Source organism: Oncorhynchus tshawytscha, linkage group LG15 (genome assembly GCF_018296145.1).
Source record: "Oncorhynchus tshawytscha isolate Ot180627B linkage group LG15, Otsh_v2.0, whole genome shotgun sequence".
In the NCBI taxonomy this organism is placed as follows: Eukaryota; Metazoa; Chordata; class Actinopteri; order Salmoniformes; family Salmonidae; genus Oncorhynchus; species Oncorhynchus tshawytscha.
In genome coordinates, this window is record NC_056443.1 from 38,084,224 (window position 1) to 38,111,946 (window position 27,723).

Below are 27,723 nucleotides of genomic sequence, written 5' to 3' on the forward strand. Positions count from 1 at the left end.
ATATATATAAATACCTGGTTAAATAAAGGGTTAGAGTTATATATATAAATACCTGGTTAAATAAAGGGTTAGGGTTATATATATAAATACCTGGTTAAATAAAGGGCTAGGGTTATATATATAAATACCTGGTTAAATAAAGGGTTATATATATATAAATACCTGGTTAAATAAAGGGTTATATATATAAATACCTGGTTAAATAAAGGGTTATATATATAAATACCTGGTTAAATAAAGGGTTATATATATAAATACCTGGTTAAATAAAGGGTTAGAGTTATATATATAAATACCTGGTTAAATAAAGGGTTAGGGTTATATATATAAATACCTGGTTAAATAAAGGGCTAGGGTTATATATATAAATACCTGGTTAAATAAAGGGTTATATATATAAATACCTGGTTAAATAAAGGGTTAGAGTTATATATATAAATACCTGGTTAAATAAAGGGTTAGGGTTATATATATAAATACCTGGTTAAATAAAGGGTTATATATATAAATACCTGGTTAAATAAAGGGTTATATATATAAATACCTGGTTAAATAAAGGGTATATATATAAATACCTGGTTAAATAAAGGGTTAGAGTTATATATATAAATACCTGGTTAAATAAAGGGTTATATATATAAATACCTGGTTAAATAAAAGGGTTATATATATAAATACCTGGTTAAATAAAAAGGGTTATATATATAAATACCTGGTTAAATAAAGGGTTATATATATAAATACCTGGTTAAATAAAGGGTTAGAGTTATATATATAAATACCTGGTTAAATATAAAACCTGGTTAAATAAAGGGTTATATATATAAATACCTGGTTAAATAAAGGGTTATATATATAAATACCTGGTTAAATAAAGGGTTATATATATAAATACCTGGTTAAATAAAGGGTTATATATATAAATACCTGGTTAAATAAAGGGTTATATATATAAATACCTGGTTAAATAAAGGGTTATATATATAAATACCTGGTTAAATAAAGGGTTAGAGTTATATATATAAATACCTGGTTAAATAAAGGGTTATATATATAAATACCTGGTTAAATAAAGGGTTAGGTTATATATATAAATACCTGGTTAAATAAAACCTGGTTAAATAAAGGGTTATATATATAAATACCTGGTTAAATAAAGGGTTATATATATAAATACCTGGTTAAATAAAGGGTTAGGGTTATATATACATAAATACCTGGTTAAATAAAGGGTTAGGGTTATATATATAAATACCTGGTTAAATAAAGGGTTAGGGTTATATATATAAATACCTGGTTAAATAAAAAGGGTTATAAATAAATCAAATAAAAAAACATACAGGGACATACAGGGAAATACAGGGACATAAAGGGTTATATATAGGGAAATACAGGGAACATACAGGAACATACAGGGGACATACAGGGACATAAGGGGACATAGCAGCATACATATAGCAGCACCCACCTGTATATATAAGCACGCTCTTCATAGGTATATATATATAAATACCTGGTTAAATTGCCAATAAACTGGAACAAACTATAAAAATCTCTGAACCTGGAAACACTTATCTCCCTCACTAGATTTAAGCATAAAACTGTTAAATCAGAGCAGCTCATAGATTAACTGCACCTGTTAAATAAAGGGTTATCTATAATTTAGCCCAAACAACTATATCTTCCCCTACTGTTATTTATTTATTTTAAATACCTTTAACCCCATTATTTATATATCTACTTAAAATATTCTTCCCTGGTTAAATAAACCATTCCAGTATATTTTTACCTTGCCACCATGGTTATATATATAAATTTTTGCCTTTACCTCCCTTATCTCACCTCATTTGCTCACGTTATATATATAAAGACTGGTTTCTAGGGTTATATTATTGACTGTAAGTTTTGTTTAATTCCATGTGTAACTCTGTGTTGTTATATATATAAATACCTGGTTAAATGCTACGCTTTATCTTGGCCAGGTCGGATTGTAAATGAGAACTTGTTCTCAACTGGCCTACCAGGTTAAATAAAGGGTTAGGGTTATATATATAAATACCTGGTTAAATAAAGGGTTAGGGTTATATATATAAATACCTGGTTAAATAAAGGGTTAGGGTTATATATATAAATACCTGGTTAAATAAAGGGTTATATATATAAATACCTGGTTAAATAAAGGGTTAGGGTTATATATATAAATACCTGGTTAAATAAAGGGTTATATATATAAATACCTGGTTAAATAAAGGGTTAGGGTTATATATATAAATACCTGGTTAAATAAAGGGTTAGGGTTATATATATAAATACCTGGTTAAATAAAGGGTTAGGGTTATATATATAAATACCTGGTTAAATAAAGGGTTAGGGTTATATATATAAATACCTGGTTAAATAAAGGGTTAGGGTTATATATATAAATACCTGGTTAAATAAAGGGCTAGGGTTATATATATATAAATACCTGGTTAAATAAAGGGCTAGGGTTATATATATAAATACCTGGTTAAATAAAGGGTTAGGGTTATATATATATAAATACCTGGTTAAATAAAGGGTTAGGGTTATATATATATAAATACCTGGTTAAATAAAGGGTTAGGGTCATATATATAAATACCTGGTTAAATAAAGGGTTATATATATAAATACCTGGTTAAATAAAGGGTTAGAGTTATATATATAAATACCTGGTTAAATAAAGGGTTAGGGTTATATATATAAATACCTGGTTAAATAAAGGGCTAGGGTTATATATATAAATACCTGGTTAAATAAAGGGTTATATATATAAATACCTGGTTAAATAAAGGGTTATATATATAAATACCTGGTTAAATAAAGGGTTATATATATAAATACCTGGTTAAATAAAGGGTTATATATATAAATACCTGGTTAAATAAAGGGTTAGAGTTATATATATAAATACCTGGTTAAATAAAGGGTTAGGGTTATATATATAAATACCTGGTTAAATAAAGGGCTAGGGTTATATATATAAATACCTGGTTAAATAAAGGGTTATATATATATAAATACCTGGTTAAATAAAGGGTTAGGGTTATATATATAAATACCTGGTTAAATAAAGGGTTAGGGTTATATATATAAATACCTGGTTAAATAAAGGGTTATATATATAAATACCTGGTTAAATAAAGGGTTAGAGTTATATATATAAATACCTGGTTAAATAAAGGGTTAGGGTTATATATATAAATACCTGGTTAAATAAAGGGCTAGGGTTATATATATAAATACCTGGTTAAATAAAGGGTTATATATATAAATACCTGGTTAAATAAAGGGTTAGGGTTATATATATGAATACCTGGTTAAATAAAGGGTTAGGGTCATATATATATATAAATACCTGGTTAAATAAAGGGTTAGGGTTATATATATAAATACCTGGTTAAATAAAGGGTTATATATATAAATACTTGGTTAAATAAAGGGTTAGAGTTATATATATAAATACCTGGTTAAATAAAGGGTTATATATATAAATACCTGGTTAAATAAAGGGTTATATATATATAAATACCTGGTTAAATAAAGGGTTAGAGGTATATATATAAATACCTGGTTAAATAAAGGGTTATATATATAAATACCTGGTTAAATAAAGGGTTATATATATAAATACCTGGTTAAATAAAGGGTTATATAAATACCTGGTTAAATAAAGGGTTAAATAAAAGGGTTAGAGTTATATATATAAATACCTGGTTAAATAAAGGGTTTATATATATAAATACCTGGTTAAATAAAGGGTATAAATACCTGGTTAAATAAAGGGTTATATATATAAATACCTGGTTAAATAAAGGGTTATATATATAAATACCTGGTTAAATAAAGGGTTATATATATAAATACCTGGTTAAATAAAGGGTTATATATATAAATACCTGGTTAAATAAAGGGTTATATATATAAATACCTGGTTAAATAAAGGGTTATATATATAAATACCTGGTTAAATAAAGGGTTACCTGGTTAAATAAAGGGTTATATATATAAATACCTGGTTAAATAAAGGGTTATATATATAAATACCTGGTTAAATAAAAGGTTATATACATAAATACCTGGTTAAATAAAGGGTTATATATATAAATACCTGGTTAAATAAAGGGTTATATATATAAATACCTGGTTAAATAAAGGGTTAGGGTTATATATACATAAATACCTGGTTAAATAAAGGGTTAGGGTTATATATATAAATACCTGGTTAAATAAAGGGTTAGGGTTATATATATAAATACCTGGTTAAATAAAGGGTTAGGTGAAATAAATAAAATAAAAAACATACAGGGACATACAGGGACATACAGGGAACATACAGGGACATACAGGGGACATACAGGGACATACAGGGAACATACAGGGACATACAGGGAACATACAGGGACATACAGGGAACATACAGGGACATACAGGGAACATACAGGGACATACAGGGAACATACAGGGGACATACAGGGACATACAGGGAACTATTCTATTTTCTGATCTGTCAGGCCAAGCTGTCCTCTGATTGGTTGTGTTATCTGTCTGTCAGGCCAAGCTGGGCTCTGGTAGGCTGATGGGACCGAAGGGCGTGTCCGTGGATCAGAACGGTCACGTGATCGTTGTGGACAACAAGGCATGCACCGTCTTCATCTTCCAGCCAACCGGCAAGCTCGTTACTAAGTTCGGTAGCCGTGGCAACGGAGACAAACAGTTCGCAGGTGAGTTGATGTGGATGATGAAGATGATGCTGATGATAGTGATGATGATGATGATGAAGGCTTCATGGTACTTCCATCACTCCTCTCCTCTCTCCTCCTCCTTTCTCCTCCTCTTCTCCTCCTTTCTCCTCCTCTCCTCCTCTTCTCCTCCTCTTCTCCTCCTTTCTCCTCCTCTCCTCCTCTTCTCCTCCTTTCTCCTCCTCTCTTCCTCTTCTCCTCCTCTCCTCCTCCTCTCCTCCTTTCTCCTCCCTCCTCCTCTCCCTCCTCTCCTCCTCTTCTCCTCTCTTTCTCCTCCTCTCTTCCTCTTCTCCTCCTCTCCTCCTCCTCTCCTCCTTTCTCCTCCTCTCTTTTGACCAGGCCCTCATTTTGCAGCAGTCAACAACAACAATGAGATCATAGTGACAGACTTTCACAACCACTCAGTCAAGGTAACTAACTTCTCAGGTTCATCAGACACTTCCAAACAACGCCTCAAACGTGACCATCGTTAACCCAGTAGAATGGACAAGTCCTGACGATCGTTAACCCAGTAGAATGAACAAGTCCTGACTATCGTTAACTCAGTAGAATGAACAAGTCCTGACGATCGTTAACCCAGTAGAATGAACAAGTCCTGACTATCGTTAACCCAGTAGAATGAACAAGTCCTGACTATCGTTAACCCAGTAGAATGAACAAGTCCTGACTATCGTTAACCCAGGAGAATGAACAAGTCCTGACTATCGTTAACCCAGGAGAATGAACAAGTCCTGACTATCGTTAACCCAGGAGAATGAGCAAGTCCTGACCGTCTTTAACCCAGGAGAATAAACAAGTCCTGACCATCGTTAACCCAGTAGAATTAACAAGTCCTGACGTCTTTAACCCAGGAGAATAAACAAGTCCTGACCATCGTTAACCCAGTAGAATTAACAAGTCCTGACCATCGTTTCCCTCCCAGGTTCAATAGAGGTCTCCCTCCCTCCCTCCCTAGCTCCCTCTCCCTCCCTCCCTCCCTCCCCCCACCCTCCCTCTCCCTCCCTCTCTCCCTCCCTCCCTCCCCTCCCTCCCTCCCTCCCTCTCTCTCTCTCTCTCTCTCTCCCTCCCTCCCTCCCTCCCTCCCTCCCTCCTCCCTCCCCTCCCTCCACCCTCCCTCCCTCCCTCCCTCCCTCCCTCCCTCCCTCCCTCTCTCTCTCTCTCTCTCCCTCCCCTCCTCCCTCCCTCTCTCCCTCCCCTCTCCCTCCCTCCACCCTCCCTCTCTCTCTCTCTCTCCCTCTCTCCCTCCCTCCCTCCCTCCCTCCCTCCCTCTCCCTCCCTCCCTCCCTCCCTCCCTCTCTCTCTCTCTCCCTCCCTCCCTCCCTCCTCCCTCTCCCTCCCTCCCTCCCTCCCTCTCTCTCCCTCTCTCTCCCTCCCTCCCTCTCCCTCCCTCCCTCTCCCTCTCTCCCTCCCTCCCTCCACCCTCCCTCCCTCCCTCCCTCTCTCTCCTCTCCTCCCCCTCCCTCCCTCCCTCCCTCCCCTCTCTCTCTCTCTCTCTCTCCCTCCCTCCCTCCGCAGGTATTCACCCCAGAGGGAGAGCTGCTGCTGAAGTTTGGAACTAACGGAGAGGGCAACGGTCAGTTTAATGCTCCTACAGGCGTGGCCGTCGATGTGAATGGGAACATCATCGTAGCTGACTGGGGCAACAGCCGCATACAGGTACAGTTTAATATATATATATAGATATACAGTACCCGTCATACAGGTACAGTTTAATATATAGATATACAGTACCCGTCATACAGGTACAGTTTAATATATAGATATATAGATATACAGTACCAGTCATACAGGTACAGTTTTATATAGATATAGATATACAGTACCAGTCATACAGGTACAGTTTAATATATATATATAGATATACAGTACCAGTCATACAGGTACAATTTTATATAGATATACAGTACCAGTCATACAGGTATAGTTTAATATATATATATAGATATACAGTACCAGTCATACAGGTATAGTTTAATATAGATATATAGATATACAGTACCCGTCATACAGGTATAGTTTAATATAGATATATATATATACAGTACCCGTCATACAGGTATAGTTTAATATATATATATAGATATACAGTACCAGTCATACAGGTACAGTTTAATATATATATATAGATATACAGTACCAGTCATACAGGTACAGTTTAATATATATATATAGATATACAGTACCAGTCATACAGGTACAGTTTAATATATAGATATAGATATACAGTACCAGTCATACAGGTACAGTTTAATATATATATATAGATATACAGTACCAGTCATACAGGTACAGTTTTATATAGATATACAGTATCATACAGGTACAGTTTAATATATAGATATATAGATATACAGTACCAGTCATACAGGTACAGTTTAATATATATATATAGATATACAGTACCAGTCATACAGGTACAGTTTAATATATAGATATATAGATATACAGTACCCAGTCATACAGGTACAGTTTAATATAGATATATAGATATACAGTACCAGTCATACAGGTACAGTTTAATATATATATATATATACAGTACCAGTCATACAGGTACAGTTTAATATATAGATATACAGTACCAGTCATACAGGTACAGTTTAATATATAGATATATAGATATACAGTACCAGTCATACAGGTACAGTTTATATATATAGATATATATACAGGTACAGTTTAATATATAGATATACAGTACCCGTCATACAGGTACAGTTTAATATATAGATATATAGATATACAGTACCAGTCATACAGGTACAGTTTTATATAGATATATATATCATATACAGTATATGGACATCATTGTAGCTGACTGGGGCAACAGCCGCATACAGGTATAGTTTAATATATAGATACAGTGCCTTGCGAAAGTATTCGGCCCCTGTTACGGTTTTCTAGGTGTGAAGGAGAGTCGGACCAAAATACAAAAACAATAAACGTAACGAAAACCGAAACAGCCTATACTTGTGTAACCTAACACATAGACAGGAACAAGGACACTAAGGACAATCAACCACGACAAACTCAAAGAATATGGCTGCCTAAATATGGTTCCCAATCAGAGACAACGATAAACACCTGCCTCTGATTGAGAACCACTCCAGACAGCCATAGACTTTGCTAGATAACCCCACTAGCTACAATCCCAATACCAACACCAAAACCCCAAGACAAACACACCACAATTACAAAAACCCCATGCCACACCCTGGCCTGACCCAATACATGAAGAAAAACACAAAATACTTAGACCAGGGCGTGACAGCCCCCTTGAACTTTGCGACCTTTTGCCACATTTCAGGCTTCAAACATAAAGATATAAAACTGTATTTTTTTGTGAAGAATCAACAACAAGTGGGGCACAATCATGAAGTGGAACGACATTTATTGGATATTTCAAACTTTTTTAACAAATCAAAAACTGAAAAATTGGGCGTGCAAAATTATTCAGCCCCCTTAAGTTAATACTTTGTAGCGCCACCTTTTGCTGAGATTACAGCTGTAAGTCGCTTGGGGTATGTCTCTATCAGTTTTGCACATCGAGAGACTGAAATTTTTCCCATTCCTCCTTGCAAAACAGCTCAAGCTCAGTGAGGTTGGATGGAGAGCATTTGTGAACAGCAGTTTTCAGTTCTTTCCACAGATTCTCGATTGGATTCAGGTCTGGACTTTGACTTGGCCATTCTAACACCTGGATATGTTTATTTTTGAACCATTCCATTGTAGATTTTGCTTTATGTTTTGGATCATTGTCTTGTTGGAAGACAAATCTCCGTCCCAGTCTCAGGTCTTTTGCAGACTCCATCAGGTTTTCTTCCAGAATGGTCCTGTATTTGGCTCCATCCATCTTCCCATCAATTTTAACCATCTTCCCTGTCCCTGCTGAAGAAAAGCAGGCCCAAACCATGATGCTGCCACCACCATGTTTGACAGTGGGGATGGTGTGTTCAGGGTGATGGAGCTGTGTTGCTTTTACGCCAAACATAATGTTTTGCATTGTTGCCAAAAAGTTCAATTTTGGTTTCATCTGACCAGAGCACCTTCTTCCACATGTTTGGTGTGTCTCCCAGGTGGCTTGTGGCAAACTTTAAACAACACTTTTTATGGATATCTTTAAGAAATGGCTTTCTTCTTGCCCCTCTTCCATAAAGGCCAGATTTGTGCAATATACGACTGATTGTTGTCCTATGGACAGAGTCTCTCACCACAGCTGTAGATCTCTGCAGTTCATCCAGAGTGATCATGGGCCTCTTGGCTGCATCTCTGATCAGTCTTCTCCTTGTATGAGCTGAAAGTTTAGAGGGACGGCCAGGTCTTGGTAGATTTGCAGTGGTCTGATACTCCTTCCATTTCAATATTATCGCTTGCACAGTGCTCCTTGGGATGTTTAAAACTTGGGAAATCTTTTTGTATCCAAATCCGGCTTTAAACTTCTTCACAACAGTATCTCGGACCTGCCTGGTGTGTTCCTTGTTCTTCATGATGCTCTCTGCGCTTTTAACGGACCTCTGAGACTATCACAGTGCAGGTGCATTTATACGGAGACTTGATTACACACAGGTGGATTGTATTTATCATCATTAGTCATTTAGGTCAACATTGGATCATTCAGAGATCCTCACTGAACTTCTGGAGAGAGTTTGCTGCACTGAAAGTAAAGGGGCTGAATAATTTTGCATGACAGTACCAGTCATACAGGTACATACAGGTACAGTTTTATATATATATACATATATACAGTACCAGTCATACAGGTACACTTTTATATATATATATATTGTACCAGTCATGAGAGAATGCCAAGAGTGTGCAAATCTGTCATCAAGGCAAAGGGTGGCTACTTTGAATAATCTCAAATATAAAATATATTTTGATTTGTTTAACACTTTTTTTGGTTACTACATGATTCCATATGTGTTACTTCTTCATATGTGTTATTTATTTTTATTCTACAACGTAGAAAATAGTAAAAAATAAAGAAAAAATAAAGATAGTAAAAAATAAAATAAAATAGTGAAAAATAAAATAAAATAGTGAAAAATAAAATAAATAGTAAAAATAAAAAAAAACCCTTGAATGAGTAGGTGTGTCCAAACCTTTGACTGGTACTGTATATATCATGTATCAGTATATCGACTGGGGCAACAGCAGCATACAGGTACATAGATATAATGTAATGTAATATAATGTACTTCAGAAAGTATTCACACCCCTTGACTTTTCCCCCATTTTGTTACAATCTGAATTTAAAATAGATTGTTTTTTCTCAGCCATCTAAACTTGTGGAGGCGGTTGAGGGGACGGCGGCTCATAATAATGGCTGGAATGGAGTCGATGGAATGGCATCAAATACCTGGAGACCATGTTTATGATGTATTTGATACCATTCTACTGATTACACTCCAGCCGTTACCACAAGCCCGTCCTCCCAATTAAAGGGACACCAACCTCCTGTGATCTACACACAACACCGCATAATGACAAAGTGAAAACATGTTTTTTAGAAATGTTTGCAAATTTATTGGAAATGAAATACAGATATATCTAATTTAAGTATCCCCTCCCCTCCTCTCCAGGTGTAATTTACATAAGTATCCTCCCCTCCTCTCCAGGTGTAATTTACATAAGTATCCTCCCCTCCTCTCCAGGTGTTAATTTACATAAGTATCCTCCCCCCTCCTCTCCAGGTGTAATTTACATAAGTATTCCCCCTCCTCTCCAGGTGTAATTTACATAAGTATCCTCCCCCTCCTCTCCAGGTGTTAATTTACATAAGTATCCTCCCCCTCCTCTCCAGGTGTTAATTTACATAAGTATCCTCCCCCTCCTCTCCAGGTGTTAATTTACATAAGTATCCTCCCCCTCCTCTCCAGGTGTTAATTTACACAAGTATCCTCCCCCTCCTCTCCAGGTGTTAATTTACATAAGTATCCTCCCCCTCCTCTCCAGGTGTTAATTTACATAAGTACCCCCCTCCTCTCCAGGTGTTAATTTACATAAGTATCCTCCCCCTTCCTCTCCAGGTAAATTTACAAAAGTATCCCCCTCCCTCTCCAGGTGTTAATTTACATAAGTATCCTCCCCCTCCTCTCCAGGTGTAATTTACATAAGTATCCCCCCCCTCCTCTCCAGGTGTTAATTTACATAAGTATCCTCCCCCTCCTCTCCAGGTGTAATTTACATAAGTATCCTCCCCCTCCCTCCAGGTGTTAATTTACATAAGTATCCTCCCCCTTCCTCTCCAGGTAAATTTACATAAGTATCCCCCCTCCTCTCCAGGTGTTAATTTACATAAGTATCCTCCCCCCTCCTCTCCAGGTGTTAATTTACATAAGTATCCTCCCCCCTCCTCTCCAGGTGTTTGACGGTAGTGGTTCCTTCCTGTCCTATATCAACACATCAGCTGACCCTCTCTACGGACCTCAGGGTCTGGCTCTCACCTCTGATGGACACGTGGTGGTGGCCGACTCTGGGAACCACTGCTTCAAGGTCTACAGATACCTACAGTAGTGGGAGGGAGGAACGGAGGGAGGGGTGGAGGAATGCAGAGATGAATGGACAGAACTACTGTTCAAAGATCTACAGATCCCTACAGTAGTGGGAGGGAGGGAGGGAGGCGTGTAGAGATGGACAGAACTACTTTTTCAAGGTCTACGGATACCTACAGTGAACTTAAACGATGGCCAATAAAATCAGTTCCTCTCTCTGCTCTGACGACATGTCACTCATCTGCAATACTATTGGCCAGAGGAACAAAGCGCGAACATCTATTGGCCAACTTCAAAACAGACCTGGGACCTAACTCTCGGCTCGCCAGACACGGCTCAATATGAAACCAACGTCAACCTGTTTATCTGCTCATAAACTCATGTACTGCTATGGATTCTACAAAATAATGATATAAATTGTTCGATTGAGGATTGTCGTGTGCTATATCAATAAGGAATGTTCAAGAACGTGGCTATGGTTATTCTAATACTCCACAGGTATATCAATGATTCCATCAATCAATTCATTATTGGTTGATTGATTGATGGATTGAGCTAACAGGCAGCTTGCGATGTTACGCTTGGATGAGGTATATATTCAACCATCTATTTTTTCCGTAAAAAAATAATACCTGCATCCCAAATTGCTCCCTATGGTCCTGGCTCAAAAGTAGTGCACTACATAGGGAATAGGGTGCTATTTGAGATATAGACACAGTCGCAAGATAAAATGGAAGAGTATATATATTTGTGAAATTATATTTACTATTAATACTGATCAATAACCGTTTGCAAACCAAGATTCATCAGTGACGTTTTCAACCCCCTCATTAGAAAATACTAGACCCTATGGCTCGATTCAATCTGTATCGCTGAAGTTCAGCGCTATAATGAGATTGTAATTTCTGATTGAGCCAACATATACAGCCGTGAATGCAGTCTCCATGAAAGCGGGAATATTGCCTTTTGAGTTTCTATTGTGCTGTAGTGCGTGTCTTCAGCACTACGGATTGAATCGAGCCCGTAAATGTTTGATTAATCACCAAGAATGAGTAAATCAGTTGTTTTATTATTATGTGCACTGTTGCTTGTCAGTACGATAATAGATCACTCATAGCGGAATACCAGTGGATTCTAGAAAAATACCAGAGTATTCTAGAAGCATGCTTCTTCATTTTATTAACTATATCAATCTGTTAGCATCCGACAAACAATGATCTTTTACAACCGTATCTAAGAGTTACACAATTCCAGAAATTTCCCCCCCAAATTCCATGCAGGTTTTCCAGACATCCTGGTTGTAAGAATCCTTGAATGAGGAGGGAATAGGCAGGAAATCCCGGGAATCTTTCAACTGGGATTTCTGGAAAGTTTGCATGGAAATTTGGTAATTTTAGAACCCTATAAATCATATCATACTCTAACATCTGGTTAATGGGGAGGATTGGAGGAATCTGGTTAATGGGAAGGATTGGAGGAATCTGGTTAATGGGGAGGATTGGAGGAATCTGGTTAATGGGAAGGATTGGAGGAATCTGGTTAATGGGATGGATTGGATGAGGAATCTGGTTAACGGGGAGGATTGGATGAGGAATCTGGATAGTGGGAAGGACTGGATGAGGAATCTGGTTAACGGGGAGGCTTGGAGGAATCTGAATAATGGGGAGGATTGGATGAGGAATCTGGATAATGGGGAGGATTGGAGGAATCTGGATAATGGGGAGGACTGGTTGAGGAATCTGGATAATGGGGAGGATGAGGAATCTGGATAGTGGGGAGGATTGGATGAGGAATCTGGATAGTGGGGAGGATTGGAGGAATCTGGATAGTGGGGAGGATTGGATGAGGAATCTGGATAATGGGGAGTATTGGAGGAATCTGGATAATGGGGAGGATTGGATGAGGAATCTGGATAATGGGGAGTATTGGAGGAATCTGGTTAATGGGAAGGATTGGAGGAATCTGGTTAATGGGAAGGATTGGATGAGGAATTTGGATAATGGGAAGGATGAGGACTCAGGTTAATGGGAAGTACTGGATGAGGACTCAGGTTAATGGGAAGGATGAGGACTCAGGTTAATGGGAAGGACCGGATGAGGACTCAGGTTAATGGGAAGGACTGGATGAGGACTCAGGTTAATGGGAAGGACTGGATGAGGACTCAGGTTAATGGGAAGGACTGGATGAGGACTCAGGGGTTGTGTACCAAGTGGAACACTGTTTCCCAGAGCCCTATGGGCCTTCAAAGGTAGTACACTACATTGGGAATAGGGTGCTATTTGGGACGTATTGGGTCTGATCAAAGGTAGTGCACTACATAGGGAATAGGGTGCTATTTGGGACGTATTGGGTCTGGTCAAAGGTGGTGCACTACATAGGGAATAGGGTGCTGTTTGGGACGTATTGGGTCTGGTCAAAGGTAGTGCACTACATAGGGAATAGGGTGCTATTTGGGACGTATTGGGTCTGGTCAAAGGTAGTGCACTACATAGGGAATAGGGTGCTGTTTAGAATGCTAGCTTTCACACGCGAGGCTCCTCCACATTTCCAACGCTACAGGAAGTAATGAGAATAACACTGAACACCATCTCTCTTCACGACGTGAATCACTTGTGTTTCTGTCATTATTTATGATTTATGTCTTTATAACGCTATTTGTTTATTTAATGTATTAATGTATTAACTTCTTTATGTAAATCATGGGAGTGGTAAGAGCCCATTGTACATGTTCTCCTTCCCGTCTTTCATCTGCGATGCGATGGACCACGTCAGGACAGACTGTTTTACGATTGCCTTTCTTGACGATCGTTTTGTTTTTTCAGAGAAAAGATTGTACGGAACGAATGAATGAACCGACTTGTTTCAATTGTTTTTCTTCTGGAATGTTCATCTCATTGTTTGAGACACACAGCCTTACATTCATTCGTATTGCCATGTCACACGAATGTTATTTTGACGTTATTTTAGAATTGTTGTAAACGATATTAGATAGGTAACTTTCTCAGTACCCTAGGGTTTTAGGTTTATAGCTTATACTCTATGTCTGCCTCTTAAATGGCATCCTATCCCCTACATAGTGCACTACTTTATATCAGAACCCTGTGATAAGTAGTGCACTACTTTAGATCAGAACCCTGTGAAAAGTAGTGCACTACTTTAGATCAGAACACTATGTGATAAGTAGTGCTCTACTTTAGATTAGAACCCTATGTGATAAGTAGTGCACTACTTTAGATCAGAACCCTATGTGAAAAGTAGTGCACTACTTTAGATCAGAACCCTGTGATAAGTAGTGCACTACTTTAGATCAGAACCCTATGTGAAAAGTAGTGCACTACTTTAGATCAGAACACTATGTGATAAGTAGTGCTCTACTTTAGATTAGAACCCTATGTGATAAGTAGTGCACTACTTTAGATCAGAACCCTGTGATAAGTAGTGCACTACTTTAGATCAGAACCCTATGTGAAAAGTAGTGCACTACTTTAGATCAGAACACTATGTGATAAGTAGTGCTCTACTTTAGATCAGAACCCTATGTGATAAGTAGTGCACTACTTTAGATCAGAACCCTATGTGAAAAGTAGTGCACTACTTTAGATCAGAACCCTATGTGAAAAGTAGTGCACTATAGGGAATAGGGTGCCATTTGAGATGCAGACCTTAAAATGGTTAATATCACTGTTCTTCAATCCTGGTCCCTGGGACCCACAGGGTGTGCAGAGACTAGTTCCAACCCAGCACTAACACAACTGTCAACAGCTATAGTCAAAGTCTGGATGATTAGTTGATTTTTAACCTTTATTTAACTAGGCAAGTCAGTTAAGAACAAATTCTTATTTACAATGACGCTCTACCCCGACCAAACCCGGACGACGCTGGGCCAATTGTGCGTCGCCCTATGGGACTCCTAATAACGGCCGGTTGTGATACAGCCTGGAATCCAACCAGGTTCTGTAGTGACGCCTCTAGCACTGAGATGCAGTGCCTTAGACCGCTGCGCCACTCGGGAGCCCCTGATGAGCTGTATCCAGTCTGTTAACATCTATAGTCAAAGTCTGGATGATTAGTTCATCAGCTGTATCTGGTTTGTTAACATCTATAGTCAAAGTCTGGATGATTAGTTCATTAGCTGTATCTGGTTTGTTAGTTAGTGCTGGGATGGCACTAAAACCTGCACAGTACCGGGGTTGTTGAACACTGATGACATCACTTCCTTGGTGACCTTCAAGTCTAAGACCCATTAATAAAGCATTGATTCAATACTCTGTGTGTGTTTAAGCGCATGTTTTTTTCACAAACCATCCTGTTCACAATGCTATCAACCACTAGAGGGAAGCAGAGAAAAGGTAGAGAACCCTGAAACGATTGGGAAAGATAGGCAGTGACGTTGCCCCTAGACACTGATCAGGCAGTGAAGTTGCCCCTAGACACTGATCAGGCAGTGACGTTGCCCCTAGACACTGATCAGGCAGTGACGTTGCCCCTAGACACTGATCAGGCAGTGACGTTGCCCCTAGACACTGATCAGGCAGTGACGTTGCCCCTAGACACTGATCAGGCAGTGACGTTGCCCCTAGACACTGATCAGGCAGTGACGTTGCCCCTAGACACTGATCAGGCAGTGACGTTGCCCCTAGACACTGATCAGGCAGTGAAGTTGCCCCTAGACACTGATCAGGCAGTGACGTTGCCCCTAGACACTGATCAGGCAGTGACGTTGCCCCTAGACACTGATCAGGCAGTGACGTTGCCCCTAGACACTGATCAGGCAGTGACGTTGCCCCTAGACACTGATCAGGCAGTGACGTTGCCCCTAGACACTGATCAGGCAGTGACGTTGCCCCTAGACACTGTTCAGGCAGTGACGTTGCCCCTAGACACTGATCAGGCAGTGACGTTGCCCCTAGACACTGATCAGGCAGTGAAGTTGCCCCTAGACACTGATCAGGCAGTGAAGTTGCCCCTAGACACTGATCAGGCAGTGACGTTGCCCCTAGACACTGATCAGGCAGTGACGTTGCCCCTAGACACTGATCAGGCAGTGACGTTGCCCCTAGACACTGATCAGGCAGTGACGTTGCCCCTAGACACTGATCAGGCAGTGACGGTGCCCCTAGACACTGATCAGGCAGTGACGTTGTCCCTAGACACTGATCAGGCAGTGACGTTGCCCCTAGACACTGATCAGGCAGTGACGTTGCCCCTAGACACTGATCAGGCAGTGACGTTGCCCCTAGACACTGATCAGGCAGTGACGTTGCCCCTAGACACTGATCAGGCAGTGACGTTGCACCTAGACACTGATCTGGCAGTGACGTTGCCCCTAGACACTGATCAGGCAGTGACGTTGCCCCTAGAAACTGATCAGGCAGTGACGTTGCCCCTAGACACTGATCAGGCAGTGACGTTGCCCCTAGACACTGATCAGGCAGTGACGTTGCCCCTAGAAACTGATCAGGCAGTGACGTTGCCCCTAAACACTGATCAGGCAGTGACGTTGCCCCTAGACACTGATCAGGCAGTGACGTTGCCCCTAGACACTGATCAGGCAGTGACGTTGCCCCTAGACACTGATCAGGCAGTGACGTTGCCCCTAGACACTGATCTGGCAGTGACGTTGCCCCTAGACACTGATCAGGCAGTGACGTTGCCCCTAGACACTGATCAGGCAGTGACGTTGCCCCTAGACACTGATCAGGCAGTGGCGTTGCCCCTAGACACTGATCAGGCAGTGACGTTGCCCCTAGACACTGATCAGGCAGTGACGTTGCCCCTAGACACTGATCAGGCAGTGACGTTGCCCCTAGACCCTGATCAGGCAGTGACGTTGCCCCTAGACGCTGATCAGGCAGTGACGTTGCCCCTAGACGCTGATCAGGCTGATCAGACGCTGATCAGGCAGTGACGTTGCCCCTAGACGCTGATCAGGCAGTGGCGTTGCCCCTAGACGCTGATCAGGCAGTGACGTTGCCCCTAGACGCTGATCAGGCAGTGACGTTGCCCCTAGACGCTGATCAGGCAGTGACGTTGCCCCTAGATGCTGATCAGGCAGTGACGTTGCCCCTAGACCCTGATCAGGCAGTGACGTTGCCCCTAGACGCTGATCAGGCAGTGACATTGCCCCTAGACGCTGATCAGGCAGTGACGTTGCCCCTAGACGCTGATCAGGCAGTGACGTTGCCCCTAGACGCTGATCAGGCAGTGACGTTGCCCCTAGACGCTGATCAGGCAGTGACGTTGCCCCTAGACGCTGATCAGGCAGTGACGTTGCCCCTAGACGCTGATCAGGCAGTGACGTTGCCTCTAGACGCTGATCAGGCAGTGACGTTGCCCCTAGACCCTGATCAGGCAGTGACGTTGCCCCTAGACGCTGATCAGGCAGTGACGTTGCCCCTAGACGCTGATCAGGCAGTGACGTTGCCCCTAGACGCTGATCAGGCACTGATCTGGCAGTGACGTTGCCCGCTGATCAGACAGTGCGTTGCCCCTAGACGCTGATCAGGCAGTGACGTTGCCCCTAGACGCTGATCTGGCAGTGACGTTGCCCCTAGACGCTGATCAGGCAGTGACGTTGCCCCTAGACGCTGATCAGGCAGTGACGTTGCCCCTAGACGCTGATCAGGCAGTGACGTTGCCCCTAGACGCTGATCTTGGGTCAGTTTTGCATTTCCCCACTAATGTTTAAGGTTAGGATTGGGGGAGGAGAAGCTGATCTGGGGTCAGTTTTGCATTTCCCCACTAATGTTTTAGGTTAGGATTGGGGGAGGAGAAGCTGATTCTAGATCTGTACACAAAGGCAACCTGCCTAAATGACGACCAACCCGTAGCTCTCACGTCTGTAGCCATGAAGTGCTTTGAAAGGCTGGTAATGGCTCACATCAACACCATCATCCCAGAAACCCTAGACCCACTCCAGTTTGCATACAGCCCAAACAGATCCACAGATGATGCAATCTTAATTGCACTCCACACTACCCTTTCCCACCTGGACAAAAGGAACACCTATGTGAGAATGCTGTTCATTGACTACAGCTTAGCGTTCAACATTATGGTGTGCACAAAGCTCATCACTAAGCTAAGGATCCTGGGACTAAACACCTACATCTGCAACTGGTTCCTGGACTTCCTGATGGGCCGCCCCCAGGTGGTGAGGGTAGGTAGCAACACATCCGCCATGCTGATCCTCAATAGCCTCTCTACTGTATATAGCCTCGCTACTGTATATAGCCTCTCTACTGTATATAGCCTCTCTACTGTATATAGCCCCTCTACTGTATATAGCCTCTCTACTGTATATAGCCCCTCTACTGTATATAGCCTCTCTACTGTATATAGCCTCTACTGTATATAGCCTCTACTGTATATAGCCTCTCTACTGTATATAGCCTCGCTACTGTATATAACCTCTACTGTATATAACCTCTCTACTGTATATAGCCTCTCTACTGTATACAGCCTCTCTACTGTATATAGCCTGTCTTTTTACTGTTGTTTTATTTCTTTACTTACCTATTGTTCACGTAATACCTTTTTTTGCACTATTGGTTAGAACCTGTAAGTAAGCATTTTACTGTAAGGTCTACTACACCTGTTGTATTCAGCATTTCACTGTAAGGTCTACTACACCTGTTGTATTCAGCATTTTACTGTAAGGTCTACTACACCTGTTGTATTCAGCACACGTGACAAATCAACTTTTATTTAATTTGTAACTAGGGGAAACTTCACTATGGAGCCAGATAGCCACCGTCAACAGTAAAATGATTAGATTAGCCCGCGCTCCAGCAGGTATATCTCACTAGTAACCCCACCTTCAACAGTAAAATGATTAGATTAGCAGGTATATCTCACTAGTAACCCCACCTTCAACAGTAAAATGATTAGATTAGCAGGTATATCTCACTAGTAACCCCACCGTCAACAGTAAAATGATTAGATTAGCACGCGCTCCAGCAGGTATATCTCACTAGTCACCCCCAAAGCCAATTCCTGTTTGGCCGCCTTTCCTTCCAGTTCTCTGCTGCCAATGACTGGAACGAACTGCAAAAATCACTGAAGCTGGAGACTCATATCTCCCTCACTAGTTTTAAGCACCAGCTGTCAGAGCAGCTCACAGATCACTGCACCTGTACACAGCCCATCTGTAAACAGGCCATCTATCTACTTCATCCCCATACTATATTTATTTATCTTCCTCCTTTGCACCCCAGTATCTCTACTTGCACATTCATCTTCTGCACATCTACAATTCCAGTGTTTAATTGCTATATTGTAATTATTTCACCATTATGGCATATTTATTGCCTTAACTCTTATCTTACCTCATTTGCGCTCACTGTATATAGACTTTTTGTTTTCTTTTGTTCTACTGTGTTATTGACTGTATGTTTGTTTATTCCATGTGTAACTCTGTGTTGTTGTACGTGTCAAACTGCTTTGCTTTATCTTGGCCAGGTCGGATTGTAAATGAGAACTTGTTCTCAACTGACCTACCTACCTATAAAGGGTTATATATATAAATACCTGGTTAAATAAAGGGTTAGGGTTATATATATAAATACCTGGTTAAATAAAGGGTTAGGGTTATATATATAAATACCTGGTTAAATAAAGGTTTAGGGTTATATATCAAATCAAATTTTATTTGTCACATACTCATGGTTAGCAGATGTTAATGCGAGTGTAGCGAAATGCTTGTGCTTCTAGTTCCGACAATGCAGTAATAACGAACAAGTAATCTAACTAACAATTCCAAAAAAAAAAACTACTGTCTTATACACAGTGTAAGGGGATAAAGAATATGTACATAAGGATATATGAATGAGTGATGGTACAGAGCAGCATAGGCAAGATACGGTAGATGATATCGAGTACAGTATATACATATGAGATGAGAATGTAAACCAAGTGGCATAGTTAAAGTGGCTAGTGATACATGTATTACATAAGGATGCAGTCGATGATATAGAGTACAGTATCTACGTATGCATATGAGATGAATAATGTAGGGTAAGTAACATTATATAAGGTAGCATTGTTTAAAGTGGCTAGTGATATATTTACATCATTTCCCATCAATTCCCATTATTAAAGTGGCTGGAGTAGAGTCAGTGTCATTGACAGTGTGTTGGCAGTAGCCACTCAATGTTAGTGGTGGCTGTTTAACAGTCTGATGGCCTTGAGATAGAAGCTGTTTTTCAGTCTCTCGGTCCCAGCTTTGATGCACCTGTACTGACCTCGCCTTCTGGATGACAGCGGGGTGAACAGGCAGTGGCTCGGGTGGTTGATGTCCTTGATGATCTTTATGGCCTTCCTGTAGCATCGGGTGGTGTAGGTGTCCTGGAGGGCAGGTAGTTTGCCCCCGGTGATGTGTTGTGCAGACCTCACTACCCTCTGGAGAGCCTTACGGTTGAGGGCGGTGCAGTTGCCATACCAGGCGGTGATACAGCCCGCCAGGATGCTCTCGATTGTGCATCTGTAGAAGTTTGTGAGTGCTTTTGGTGACAAGCCGAATTTCTTCAACCTCCTGAGGTTGAAGAGGCGCTGCTGCGCCTTCCTCACGATGCTGTCTATGTGAGTGGACCAATTCAGTTTGTCTGTGATGTGTATGCCGAGGAACTTAAAACTTGCTACCCTCTCCACTACTGTTCCATCGATGTGGATGGGGGTGTTCCCTCTGCTGTTTCCTGAAGTCCACAATCATCTCCTTAGTTTTGTTGACGTTGAGTGTGAGGTTATTTTCCTGACACCACACTCCGAGGGCCCTCACCTCCTCCCTGTAGGCCGTCTCGTCGTTGTTGGTAATCAAGCCTACCACTGTTGTGTCGTCCGCAAACTTGATGATTGAGTTGGAGGCGTGCATGGCCACGCAGTCGTGGGTGAACAGGGAGTACAGGAGAGGGCTCAGAACGCACCCTTGTGGGGCCCCAGTGTTGAGGATCAGCGGGGAGGAGATGTTGTTGCCTACCCTCACCACCTGGGGGCGGCCCGTCAGGAAGTCCAGAACCCAGTTGCACAGGGCGGGGTCGAGACCCAGGGTCTCGAGCTTGATGACGAGCTTGGAGGGTACTATGGTGTTGAATGCCGAGCTGTAGTCGATGAACAGCATTCTCACATAGGTATTCCTCTTGTCCAGATGGGTTAGGGCAGTGTGCAGTGTGGTTGAGATTGCATCGTCTGTGGACCTATTTGGGCGGTAAGCAAATTGGAGTGGGTCTAGGGTGTCAGGTAGGGTGGAGGTGATATGGTCCTTGACTAGTCTCTCAAAGCACTTCATGATGACGGATGTGAGTGCTACGGGGCGGTAGTCGTTTAGGTCAGTTACCTTAGCTTTCTTGGGAACAGGAACAATGGTGGCCCTCTTGAAGCATGTGGGAACAGCAGACTGGTATAGGGATTGATTGAATATGTCCGTAAACACACCGGCCAGCTGGTCTGCGCATGCTCTGAGGGCGCGGCTGGGGACGCCGTCTGGGCCTGCAGCCTTGCGAGGGTTAACACGTTTAAATGTCTTACTCACTTCGGCTGCAGTGAAGGAGAGACTGCATGTTTTCGTTGCAGGCCGTGTCAGTGGCACTGTATTGTCCTCAAAGCGGGCAAAAAGTTATTTAGTCTGCCTGGGAGCAAGACATCCTGGTCCGTGACTGGGCTGGGTTTCTTCCTGTAGTCCGTGATTGACTGTAGACCCTGCCACATGCCTCTTGTGTCTGAGCCGTTGAATTGAGATTCTACTTTGTCTCTGTACTGGCGCTTAGCTTGTTTGATAGCCTTGCGGAGGGAATAGCTGCACTGTTTGTATTCAGCCATGTTACCAGACACCTTGCCCTGATTAAAAGCAGTGGTTCGTGCCTTCAGTTTCACACGAATGCTGCCATCAATCCAAGGTTTCTGGTTAGGGAATGTTTTAATCGTTGCTATGGGAACGACATCTTCAACGCACGTTCTAATGAACTCGCACACCGAATCAGCGTATTCGCCAATGTTGTTGTCTGACGCAATACGAAACATCTCCCAGTCCACGTGATGGAAGCAGTCTTGGAGTGTGGAGTCAGCTTGGTCGGACCAGCGTTGGACAGACCTCAGCGTGGGAGCTTCTTGTTTTAGTTTCTGTCTGTAGGCAGAATATATATATATATAAATACCTGGTTAAATAAAGGGTTAGGGCTATATATATAAATATATATAAATATATATATATAAATACCTGGTTAAATAAAGGGTTAGGGTTATATATATAAATACCTGGTTAAATAAAGGGTTAGGGTTATATATATAAATACCTGGTTAAATAAAGGGTTAGGGATATATATATATAAATACCTGGTTAAATAAAGGGTATATATATAAATACCTGGTTAAATAAAGGGTTATATATATAAATACCTGGTTAAATAAAGGGTTATTTATATAAATACCTGGTTAAATAAAGGGTTAGGATATATATATAAATACCTGGTTAAATAAAGGGTTATATATATAAATACCTGGTTAAATAAAGGATTATATATATAAATACCTGGTTAAATAAAGGGTTAGGGTTATATATATAAATACCTGGTTAAATAAAGGGTTATATATATAAATACCTGGTTAAATGAAGGGTTAGAGTTATATATATAAATACCTGGTTAAATAAAGGGTTAGGGTTATATATATAAATACCTGGTTAAATAAAGGGTTAGGGTTATATATATAAATACCTGGTTAAATAAATGGTTATATATATAAATACCTGGTTAAATAAAGGGTTAGGGTTATATATATAAATACCTGGTTAAATAAAGGGTTAGGGTTATATATATAAATACCTGGTTAAATAAAGGGTTATTTATATAAATACCTGGTTAAATAAAGGGTTAGGGTTATATATATATATAAATACCCATTTAAATAAAGGGTTATATATATAAATACCTGGTTAAATAAAGGGTTAGGGTTATATATATAAATACCTGGTTAAATAAAGGGTTATTTATATAAATACCTGGTTAAATAAAGGGTTAGGGTTATATATATATATATATAAATACCCATTTAAATAAAGGGTTATATATATAAATACCTGGTTAAATAAAGGGTTAGGGTTATATATATATATAAATACCCATTTAAATAAAGGGTTATATATATAAATACCTGGTTAAATAAAGGGTTAGGGTTATATATATATAAATACCTGGTTAAATGAAGGGTTAGGGTTACATATATAAATACCTGGTTAAATACAGGGTTAGGGTTATATATATATATAAATACCCATTTAAATAAAGGGTTATATATATAAATACCTGGTTAAATAAAGGGTTAGGGTTATATATATATAAATACCTGGTTAAATGAAGGGTTAGGGTTACATATATATAAATACCTGGTTAAATACAGGGTTATATATATAAATACCTGGTTAAATAAAGGTGAAATAGAACAAATAAATTGCAATTAGACAGTGCATCTCATTACCATCTCATTACCATATATTTTCCATATGGAAAAGTTATAGAAGAATTAGACAAGATTACTATATATTCTACCTGGTACTTATACGTCATACATATGACAGCAAATACACATACAAGATTCATCGCAAATTCTTGGAAGATTCACAGAAGATTCATACAAGATTCACAGAAGATTCATACAAGATTCACAGAAGATTCACATAAGATTCATACAAGAGTCATACAAGATTCACATAAGATTCATGCAAGATTCTTACAAGATTCTTACAAGATTCATACAAGATTCTTACAAGATTCATACAAGATTCTTACAAGATTCTTACAAGATTCATACAAGATTCATACAAGATTCTTACAAGATTCTTACAAGATTCATACAAGATTCTTACAAGATTCTTACAAGATTCATACAAGATTCTTACAAGATTCTTACAAGATTCATACAAGATTCTTACAAGATTCATACAAGATTCATACAAGATTCTTACAAGATTCTTACAAGATTCATACAAGATTCTTACAAGATTCTTACAAGATTCATACAAGATTCTTACAAGATTCATAGAAGATTCACAGAAGATTCATACAAGATTCACAGAAGATTCATACAAGATTCTTGTAATATCAGACTTTTTAAAATGCTGCCTGTATTGTTAGACAGTCCTCTGAGGAGCCTCTGCTGGTAGACAGTCCTCTGAGGAGCCTCTGCTGGTAGACAGTCCTCTGAGGAGCCTCTGCTGGTAGACAGTCCTCTGAGGAGCCTCTGCTGGTAGACAGTCCTCTGAGGAGCCTCTGCTGGTAGACAGTCCTCTGAGGAGCCTCTGCTGGTAGACAGTCCTCTGAGGAGCCTCTGCTGGTAGACAGTCCTCTGAGGAGCCTCTGCTGGTAGACAGTCCTCTGAGGAGCCTCTGCTGGTAGACAGTCCTCTGAGGAGCCTCTGCTGGTAGACAGTCCTCTGAGGAGCCTCTGCTGGTAGACAGTCCTCTGAGGAGCCTCTGCTGGTAGACAGTCCTCTGAGGAGCCTCTGCTGGTAGACAGTCGTCTGAGGAGCCTCTGCTGGTAGACAGTCCTCTGAGGAGCCTCTGCTGGTAGACAGTCCTCTGAGGAGCCTCTGCTGGTAGACAGTCCTCTGAGGAGCCTCTGCTGGTAGACAGTCCTCTGAGGAGCCTCTGCTGGTAGACAGTCCTCTGAGGAGCCTCTGCTGGTAGACAGTCCTCTGAGAAGCCTCTGCTGGTAGACAGTCCTCTGAGGAGCCTCTGCTGGTAGACAGTCCTCTGAGGAGCCTCTGCTGGTAGACAGTCCTCTGAGGAGCCTCTGCTGGTAGACAGTCCTCTGAGGAGCCTCTGCTGGTAGACAGTCCTCTGCTGGTAGACAGTCCTCTGCTGGTAGACAGTGCATATATTTTGAAATAAAACATTTATATCCGCATATCCGCATATCCCTTTTCTTTTATTGAGCCCGTTGGTTTAAACCAGAAGGTGTTTTATTGAGCCTGTTGGTTTAAACCAGGTGTTTTATTGAGCCTGTTGGTTTAACCAGGTGTTTTATTGAGCCTGTTGTATCTGTTCTTTATTTCCAGAGTTGTTGTTTTTTACCCAGAAGTACCTGCAAGTCAGTGAATGAGTGTAGGCCTACGTTATGTTAGAAACACTCAGAGCATATCTTTACTATTATTTTGGGGTTGAAGCATTTAGGTACAAGTTCCCTGTTTCAAGTTCCCCAACCATGTCACTCACCGTGTATAAACACGATAAGGAGCCCACACACATATATATGTCTGTGTGTGTGTGTGTGTGTGTGTGTGTTTGTGTGTGTGTAAGGTTCCTTTTCCCAACCAATCAGAGTACACTAAACAGGTAGGACACAGGGATCTAGACTTAAAGGGGAAATGTGTGTAAGTGTGTGTGTGTGTGTTGGGTGTGGTGACAGCAGGTTTTTTAGTGATGTAGTCTCATGATTAATCTCAGGATCTGGGATTTCATCCAAAATTAAGTGACTTCTTCTTTCACACACACGCACTCTCAAACACGCACTCTCTCTCTCTCTCTCTCTCTCTCACACACACACACACACACACACACACACACACACACACACACACACACACACACACACACACACACACACACACACACACACACACACACACACACACACACACACACACACACACACACACCAGTGGAACAGTAGGAAGTGATACTTTTTACATAACTGGTTTTACATAAACACACACAGTCCCCTGCCCATAAGCATCCTGTCTATCTCTATGTTTATCTGTTAATCTCCTGGTTTACATCAGGTCTCAACGCAGAGCACCTTTTAACAGAACACCCTGAGAGTCAAGGTAAAGTCATCCATCTGCTTGTGTCTAGTTTTGCACTTACTGTCTTGATTTGCAAACATCTTAAACCACAAAATGTCTTTAGAAGAACAAATATGACTGACCACGTCGATGCGGTCTGATGCATAAACATTTGAAATCGTGTTTATTACGTTGGATAAAAGTAGAGACTCAGAGCTAGAAAATGGTTTATTCAGACACAACAGTTGAGGAACAATGGGAAAGTAAATTCTGCTTGGAAAGTTGATAAAGTTGTAACAAAGATTAAGACTAAAAGCGGAGAAAGCCTACAATAAGGAAAAACATCAGGTAAAATAACGCTTCATCTAAGTCCTTGGTCTTTCTCCTAATCTGACGTTGGTGCAGGTCATGTTGTTCTTCACGTAACGTCTCTGATAACTACATCAAATCAAAATAAAGTTCATTTGTCACATGAACAGGATACAGCTGTAAACGGTACAGTCAAATGTTTACTTGCATATTTGCAAAGTAGCAATATAAATATAATACAATATAAAATATAGAAAGTGCCCGGATAAAAATATTTTACAAATATTTTACAATTATTAGATGATTCTTACCCAGACACACTTGTCTAAATTGATGGGTCATGAAAAATAACTTCTATAACCCCCTCCCAGCTACATCAAGCTAAGTGGGTGGGTCACTACTGTCTAGACATGTACACATGCTCATGAAATACAATAGATGGCCGTAATCACCCCCCAGACACACCTGGCTAACTTGATGGGTCATGTAGTCATCTGGCGAAGTGGAGTCTTTTGTTTAGACATGCTAGCTAACTAGCTAAACAATTAACCATAATTACAACCCATACAGTAAAAACTCATTTTTATAGCTAGCCAACATTACGCACGAAATGCTGTAGTATGAATCTGCAGGAAGCTAAAGCTAACTATGTTCAATGTTAGCTAGCTAACATATAGGCTAATAACTAGCAATGTAAATGTCTGTCTGAGATACAAATAATATTACTACACGGATCATACATGTAACGTTAGCTAGCTAGCTAACAGTACGCTTTAACTTGCAATGAAACATTTGAAACTTATAATATTCTGAAAATGTAGGTAAACTTTTTAATCCGTTTACTTGGATGAACACTTCACGACAGACTGTGTTGTTTCTGATTTGTGTTCGTAGCTACAGCTTGTTTGACCCGTTGTGTCAAGTCACTCCGGAAAGTGGGTCCGTCACAACTTCTTCCAAACTGATTTTTTTTGTCAATTGAAACTGTTAAATTATTGGCATCAATGTTAGTTAAGAACAATTGCAACGCTTTTATTTGCAGTTTTCCATCGATATAACGTGATATCTTTCCAAAAGAAAGCTGCGTCAGCGAGGATGATCTACACATACTGAGCAGCTCATGTTATAGATAGAAACCAGCTACGTGTCAGACCAATCCCAACTCATCTCTCGGCATGTCCAGCCCATCCATTATCTCAGCCAATCATGGCTAGCGGGAAGGTCCCTGTCTTTTTCCGTGGCTAAACCAACTAGGCTCGTAATTTAAACAATTGTATAAGTATTTACAGTTGGAATACAAGTTTATGATTAAGGCACATGAACATTCCAGAAGGCATTTAAGCCCAAAAACACATTTTGACACAGATGTTTAATTTGTGAAGTAGTGAAGT

The 27,723-nt window shown here is 40.4% G+C and overlaps 2 protein-coding genes across 7 annotated transcripts in view; both read left to right on the top strand.

Moving 5' to 3' along the window:
- Nucleotides 1-13,581, top strand: part of LOC121839426 (tripartite motif-containing protein 2-like) — a 36,231-nt gene extending 22,650 nt beyond the window's left edge. For 5 of the 6 annotated variants that reach the window (XM_042298526.1, XM_042298527.1, XM_042298529.1 and 2 more), the window contains 4 exons: nucleotides 4,577-4,745; nucleotides 5,103-5,173; nucleotides 6,279-6,419; nucleotides 11,127-13,581. In XM_042298526.1, the coding sequence (XP_042154460.1) occupies nucleotides 4,577-4,745; nucleotides 5,103-5,173; nucleotides 6,279-6,419; nucleotides 11,127-11,279 (534 nt within the window). In that variant the 3' untranslated portion in view covers nucleotides 11,280-13,581. The remainder of the gene's footprint in view (nucleotides 1-4,576; nucleotides 4,746-5,102; nucleotides 5,174-6,278; nucleotides 6,420-11,126) is intronic. The other variant, XR_006078981.1, reaches the window with a different exon arrangement.
- Nucleotides 13,582-25,953: 12,372 nt separating this feature from the next.
- tlr2 (toll-like receptor 2) overlaps nucleotides 25,954-27,723 on the top strand; it is a 30,647-nt gene continuing 28,877 nt past the window's right edge. Inside the window, exon 1 of the mRNA XM_042298531.1 lies at nucleotides 25,954-26,065. The gene's annotated coding sequence lies outside the window, so the exon portion shown is untranslated. The remainder of the gene's footprint in view (nucleotides 26,066-27,723) is intronic.